This window comes from Apus apus, chromosome 1 (assembly GCF_020740795.1).
Source record: "Apus apus isolate bApuApu2 chromosome 1, bApuApu2.pri.cur, whole genome shotgun sequence".
Classification (NCBI taxonomy): Eukaryota; Metazoa; Chordata; class Aves; order Apodiformes; family Apodidae; genus Apus; species Apus apus.
This window is the reverse complement of record NC_067282.1, coordinates 151,766,244-151,773,583: the sequence shown is the minus strand read 5'-3', so window position 1 is coordinate 151,773,583 and position 7,340 is coordinate 151,766,244. Positions and strand designations below refer to the sequence as shown.

Below are 7,340 nucleotides of genomic sequence, written 5' to 3'. Positions count from 1 at the left end.
TCCCAGCCACTTCTACCAGCAACACATTTCTGCCACTTGAAAGGAGAAGGCGGCGAAGAGGAACAGACTGCGAATTTTATTGAGGAGTTACAACCTGGTGTCCTCAGACAGAGCATGAAGCCAACGACCCGCTTCCCGGCGCAGGGGTCTCCCCACGCTAGCAGACATGCCATCCGAGGCTGGCGTGTTCCCAGTACCCAGGCAGCCCTGTCAGCCTCCTCACCCTGCCAACATAGAGCTGCTTCGGGGGACAGGAGCATGGTACCCAGCACAGGAACACCCCGAGAGCACTGCAGGCAGCCCAGCGCAGGGCAGCGGTTCCGCATTTGCCCTCTGGCCACAAGCCCAGACCAGCTGCCTGCAAGCCCGAAAGGGCAAGGTCTCGTCCTACTGCAGCTGCCACGACCTCGAGGCCCCAGTCACATCCAGGGGGTTCAGGCTGCAGTGGCTGATCCCTGATGTCCCCAGCAGGGGCCACTGTGACATTAAGGAAAGCCAGCCTGCTACGCGTGGCAGGGGGCCCTGGGCTCCTGCCCTTGCAGCAGCCCAGGGGCTCCTCGGAGCATCTGTCCTCCTCCAGGGCTGGGGCTCAGGCCTCCGAGGTGAGTTTGTAAAAAAAGAAGGGCTATATGTGAAGAGTGAAGGGGGCTGGGGAGTGTCACTGGGAGGCAAGGGGCTGCTGTACACTGCAGTACAAAAATAAAGATATAAACCAGAAATTAAAAGGCAGGAGTGGAGTGTCAGGATCACATCCTCAGACCTCTGGCTTGTAACAGCTAGAGAAGGGCAGAGAAAGAGAGAAAGACAATCAACAGCTGGGAAAAAAAAAGCAACTGAGCAGGGAGGTGAGAGTGAGAAACAGGAAAAGGGAAATGACTGAGAAAATGAGCACAGAAGACAAAGAAAAGAGATGAGGAGTGATGGTGGGAGAACAGAGAAAAAGGAAGGAAAAGTCAGCATGATTAACATACACTGACTTTTAAGAATAACATTCAGGTCCCACAGCCACAGACAAGAAGACTCTTGAACAGAGGAAGAGAGAAATGTCAGCCAGCACTAACAAGTGCCCTCCACCAGGATGGAGAGTGGCACTGAGAACTTTTGGTTTAACAAGAGCCAGTTTTCCAGTATGAGAGAGGAAACCCCCTTCTAAAGCTTTCTGTACTCAGCCCCATGCAGCTCAGCCAGGCAGCCTCCCTCAGCAGGAGGCAGAGCCCAGAGGCTCATTTTGCACACAGCTGTGAGAACATCTGGAGCAGGGACTGGACACTTCTGCTCTGCCTTCACCACCCTCTCCCACTGCGCTCTCACCCTGGCAGAGGTGGTGGGGGAAAAGCCCAGGGAAGTGAGAGCAAGGTGGGGAAAATCTGCTTCTGCAAACAGCTCTTGGGCTGGCAGGCAAAAGAGCTGTGGATGGCAGTGTGGGGAAGAGAGCTGGCATGTGTGTCAGGCAGACACGTGGCAGACTTCTCCCCCCCATTCCCTGTGCCACCCCTGCCTGCTTTGCATTCATTTCCACCCCTCTTCATTTCTACCAGCTGCACTCTCCATTCTGCTGCCAGAGCCTCTGGTCTGGAGCAGTAGGACCTGCTTGGAGGATAAAGGCACACACAGGATGAGAATCAGAAAAGACACTTTAGGGATGAGTCAACCTTCCCTCCCTCCCCACGCTCTATCAAATGGGGCCATACCCACAAGAGGGAAGTGAGTCATTCATGCAGAGCTCAGGCTGGCAAGAGCTGAGAGTGCGGACAGGTAATGAGAGCTGAGACTGCCGACAGGTAACGTACCTGCAGAGGAGGAAAAGTGAGGAGCAGAAAGAGGCAGGGACCACTCTGAGCCCTGGGGGGCAAAGACAGAAGAAGGAAGGATGCTGCAGGCCTGGGAGTGGGGCAAGGTGGGAGGCAGGTGACAGTGGATGGAATTGGAGGGGAGCAGGAGGGAGGGTCAGAAAGAGTTTAGTGCAATACCAAATAGATGGACAGTCTGCAAATAAAATTATAACCATAGATAAACCAAGCAGTCTAAAATATAAAGCAGCAGCCACAGTAACAGCTCTCCCCTGTGGGCTTTATCTCCAAAGAGATTCCTGCTCCTGGAGAGGACATCCCCCACACCCCGCACCTGCCCTAGTCCTTCCCTGATGCTAGCTGTGAGCTCTCACCAGAAAGGTGGATGGGTCTATGCTTGGGGGGTTATTTTTATCATTTTCCTCAAGGATTTGCTGCACCTTTCTCCTCTGCTTCTGCTTCTGCCTCCTCCTCCACCTCCTGCTCTTCCTCCTCCGGGTCCTCCTCTGTGCTCTGTGGCCCAGCATGCAGGACAAAGGGAAGAAAGAGTGGAGATACTTGCAAGACGAGCCATGGCAGTTCTTTCTGATACACAAGGGAATAAACACTGGAATGTGGTCACGACACTGGAATAATAAGAGACCTTTTCCCAGCTCAGGGTCAGGGAGCAAAGAGACTTTTCTTCCTCTGGAGCATCACATCAGGGCTATCTAACCCAGTTACAAGTGCTGTAATCCCATTACCTAACAACTGCCATCAGTCGCTAGTGCTCCTTCCTGTATCCTAGGAGTCCACAGGATGTCATGGACTGCCACACATCCTTCCCTCAAAAGGGGAGCAGGTAATACCATGCTCCTCAGGCTGGGACTCAGCAAAAGGAAAGAGAACACTGCAAAATCTTCAGGGAAATCAAACCCTATCAGCAGTGACACACAGCATGGTCATGAGGAGGCATGAGGGGGATGTTAGAGAAGCATGAGAAGAGCCAGGGTCACTTGCTAAAGCCATTTGCTGCACACAGCCAGACACCACCTCTCTCAACAGATGCACTCCTCCTTTTGGGCAATGGGTGTAATGCCACGGTGCTGAACACCTGCACAAGCCCCTGTATTTCACCACTGAGGTGTCCCACGGTCACAGTGGAAAAAGAGGAAAGAAAGAGGGAATGAAAGATCTCATTTGCAACAGTAGCAGGGCCACAGCAAAGTTGGTCTCACCTTGGCTTTGTGGCTGGGCTCAGAGCTCAGGCCACTGGGAGTGTTGTACAGCTCTTTGGAGACCACACACAGGAACTCTGTCTGATCCTCATTCCCATAGTTATAGGATGAGCCAATGTTCACAAGCTAGAAAAGACAAGAGCAAGTATAACAAGTACCTGGCACTGCAAACATCCACTCCACCTGGAAAGCAAGGCAGAAAGCCCACCACACAGCATGGAGTCCAATGCATACACCCAATAGAAAGACTCATAAGCTGAGGAGGCAGGGCAGAGAACCAGGAGATGAGTCAGTCAGGATATAAACCATCTTAACCTCACACAGTATCCTCTAAACCTCTAGAGAGGGGGCAAGAAAGAGCCAGTGTGATAGCACCATCAGTGACTGACCTAACATCCTCAAAGAGGGAAGGTCTTGCCTGGGGACTGTACAGTATCCAAGATCTTTTCCCCAAAAGACAACTCCTTCCCATCCTCTTCTACCTTCTCCATACCTGCTCAAAGCGCCATCCATCTGACATAGTGGAAACCATCTGAGTGAGCTCCTCCTCCTGGCACTGTAGCACACGGTAGACATGCTTAGGAGGCACCTGACAGCAAAATTGCAGAGCATGTTGACAACAGTCAGAGGCTCAAGCCCCTCCTGCAGAATGAAGTGGTAGTACCCCTCCTTGACAGACCTGTCCTCTTCTCCATGTCCCAGGTCAAAGGGGAGTGGAAACCACAACCCAGCTTTCTACTGTGCTGTCATGGGGAGCAAGAACAATGATGTTTCTCCTGGAGAGGAGAGATTGAACTGAGTGCTTCCTGCATTGTTCCCAGAAGATACTGGGTTCTTTCGATGGGGATTTTGCATTTGTCATTACAAAATCATGTATGCAAATGCCACAAATGCTGATGGGGGTTTGTGAGCACAAAGTGACTGTGTGGCTAGGGCTTACAACCTGAGGCAGACATGACGAAAAGTGAGGTATCAGCCACACTCTCACAGAAAAGAGATTTTAAACAGTTATTGGCCAAGACAAAGTGTGATTGTACCACAGGACTGATTCTTTGTGCCTCATTGTCTGCACTTACCTCTTCCACAGACATCTCTTCCCCAGTTCCCTCCAAGTTTTTCTACAGGTATCCCCATGCTCTTCACTGTGATTACACTCCCAGGACTCCCCACACCAGAGTGCTCCCTTCCATGTCACCTTCGCTTTCCTCACAAATACTCTTCCATATCCTACAGCAACCAGCTACCTTCTTCCAAAAACTAGAGGAACAGATTTGGTTTTAGGGGCTACACCCAGCATTACTTACAGGGATGCAAAACCAGCTTGTAACTTGCTTATTGTAACTAAAATGGTGGTAGCCTGTCCCCCACAAGATTTTGCTATGCAGACATCAGCACATATACTCTAACTAGTTGTTTCTCCCTATTCCTTGCTGCTTCTCCCAAGTTTGCTCTCTCCCTAGACTCACCTCTCCCTTTACACATTCCCTCCTTTACCCACCCCACTCACTCTTTCCTTGTCATTTCTATCCATACCTGAGTTACTGTGTAGTCCTTCTCCTCCAGTCGATCCTTGATTATTCGGATTAAAGGACCAATGTTATAGAACTCAGCTTCTTCTAGGACCCCTGAGAAAAAAAGACAGAAAGACCACAAAGACAGAAAGTTAACAGCCTGTCTTTGTATTTTTGGCTTGCAAAAGATCATTTCTGAGCTTCCCAAGGTCCACAAGGAGAAATGACACAGCGGCCTCTCTTTCTTACAGGTTTCTGCTGCTTGAAGCTCTTACTGCAGAGAACTGAATCCTAGCTCTCTGCATTACATTTCTAATGCTCACCCCCATTTCCTCATGCTGCCTGCTACTACAGAAACAGGCTCTCCCAGGGAAGGCTTTTGCTGAGGACTGCTAATACCTCTCCCAAATAACTGGCCAAGAAGAATAAATGTAGGCTCCAGCCTCTCTCAATAACCACTAGTCATCACGTTGTTCAGGCCCTCTTTTTAAGGCAGAGAGCATGATTTGTTCTGACATTATCACCAAAAGGCCCCAGAAAATTCCAACTTTCCTCCTGGGCCAGATGGAGCTGCACCCACCTTGCAGCCCCACGTTAGTTCAGGTGACCTTTGGCTCTCTCCTCTGTGCTTCACCTCAGAGAAGGTAAACAGAAAAGTGTTTTGGTTCTTTCCTGTATGGTGTCTGCATCCACCTCCTCTCCTGAGACTCACCTGTTTGCTAACAGGCCTTCAGGGAAAGGGAGCTATATTCCCAGAGGTATGGTGAGGGAAAGGCAGCTAGAAGCCAACATTTACACGTCCCCAGGGCAGTCCAAAGACAATGCAGGGGGGGAGGCTGATCCCCATTCAGCTGTGAATCATCTAACTGGTTAGTTTTATGCCAGCCTGAGCTTTAGCAGCAGGAACAAAAGGCAATGTTAACCTATGAATGGGAGTCCTGTTATGCTTCAGATTTTATGTTAAAACCTGTGCATGAACTCCATCTGACCTCAGGATTACAAGAAATGTCCTAGTAAGAAACACCCCAGAACTGTGTTTCTTACAATTCTGTACTATTGCTCAGATATATTTTTGGAATCATAAATCATAAGAAAATTCTGAAGAAAAATCTCCTTGCATTAGGTAAAAACCCATAAGAGAGAGAGGCAAGAAGACTAATGAACATTTAGAAACTGTACTTGGCAAGGGCTGGACAGCACAGCCTGTCTCCGGAATTGGCTCCTTGTTCAACTCTAGCTTCCAAAAAATAACGAGGCATAGGGGACTGTTGGCTGGTAACACTGTGATGTTACTGAAATATCTATTGGATAGGATACTGAAATATCCTATTGGACTCCCTGCCAACCTCAAACGAGGGATTGGTTTGTTTGGCTTGCTCCACTGGAACTGCTGCAGTTCACAACCCATCAGAGCACTGGTAGCATACAGTGCAAATCACTGATTAACGACCGTCTTTATTACAGTCAGCAGAAGATGAGTTTGGTTTTGTTTGGTCTTCTGGGGTTTCATTCCTTATTAGAAACAGTAACTAACAGAAAACTCAGTTACAGAACCTGGTTAAAAGTGGATCAGGAACAAGTGAAAAATAGTTTACTGAGGCTGAGAGATCTTGCATACTACTGCCTTCATGACATCTCTGCTGAACAAACAGTCATGAAGCCACAACACCTGCAGGATGTCTTCCTCACCTACTCAGAAACTCTTCAGTAAAAGAAGCATTGGTATGTTTTCCAAGAGCTGCAGGGAGAACCTTCTCAAATCCCTCCAGATCAATCTCCAGAAGGAGAATGAGAGAAAAAAAGGTCAACAACAAGTCCTGCTGTATCCTGGCTACAGCAGTGATGTTAAGTAGGAAGTTTTTGAGCTCCAAGACTCACCCTCTTCAGCCATATCTTTATCCAAGACCAGCTTCCCATGACGGAGGAAATTCAGAATAGGTCCAAAGTAAGTGGGGTCCCGATCTATTAGGTATGCACCAGTCTCATCCTAGCAACAGAGATACACCACAAGGAGAAAAACTCCATGGGAAAATTGTAACCAACCCTCAAACACTCAGGACTGCAAGAAAATACAAAACTAGGCAAAACTGTCTACTGTTTCTAAGACTCCTCAGAAACCATAGACTCCTGAGAGTCCCTACCCAAGTCAGGTCAGCTTGGATTTTAACTCCTCTATTGGTATGCTCAGCATGCCCACCTCAGCATGGACCAACCCAGCTGAGAAAGCCAAAAAAACAGGCCTCAGTCTCCTTTTGCAACCATGTGTGCAGGCCCAGTGCGAGAAAGCAGAGAGGCCCCTTATAGGGAACAAGGCTGAGTCAGGCGGATACAGCTGGGAGACTCCAGGGATGTGGGGTAAGGCAGGGGTGAAGGGGACATGGCCTCCAGCCTTGGAAGACAAGTGCCAGGCTACACCATAGCAAGGTGAGACCTGGCAAGGGGAAATCCTTCCAGGGAGTGGGGGGAGAAAGAGCAGGCATTTTTCACTCAGGTTACTCCTGCAGCTGTTGGGGTCTGGCTCCATCCCTGCATCACTCCAGCCCTCCCCATGCTCAGTCGGGGACGGCGCGGGAGGCAACCCAGCTGCCTTACCCGGTCCGACTGCAGCTCCTCGCCCTGGCACAAGCGACACAGGAAAGATTTCTGCTCCCGACACAGGGTCTGCCTGGTGGTGAGGAAGACGGTGCCCCCCACATTGAGCCTCACCCACTTGGCCTGGATGCCAGAGGGTGGCGGGATGTCCCAGGTGCAGCGTAGCCCCACGGCGCCCTGCATCTCCTCCCCGCCCTCCATCCTCATCCTTATCCTCCTCCCCTCTTCCT

At 50.0% G+C, this 7,340-nt stretch overlaps 1 protein-coding gene across 6 annotated transcripts; it reads right to left on the bottom strand.

Annotated features, from left to right (window-relative positions):
- Positions 1-43: 43 nt before the first annotated feature.
- Positions 44-7,340, bottom strand: KCTD17 (potassium channel tetramerization domain containing 17). 6 transcript variants are annotated; one of them, XM_051627781.1, is made up of 7 exons: positions 7,111-7,340; positions 6,397-6,505; positions 4,541-4,632; positions 3,501-3,596; positions 3,008-3,133; positions 1,791-1,842; positions 44-686 (listed from the first exon to the last, which is right to left on the bottom strand). In XM_051627781.1, the coding sequence occupies exons 1-7, from the start codon at positions 7,315-7,317 to the stop codon at positions 388-390; spliced, it is 981 nt and encodes a 326-aa protein (XP_051483741.1). In that variant the 5' UTR covers positions 7,318-7,340; the 3' UTR covers positions 44-387. The 6 variants fall into 6 exon arrangements, with proteins under 6 accessions (XP_051483741.1, XP_051483753.1, XP_051483785.1 ...); XM_051627817.1 differs by lacking the exon at positions 1,791-1,842 and adding an exon at positions 2,165-2,303 and having other exon boundaries at positions 669-686; XM_051627810.1 differs by lacking the exons at positions 44-686; positions 1,791-1,842 and adding exons at positions 715-776; positions 2,165-2,303.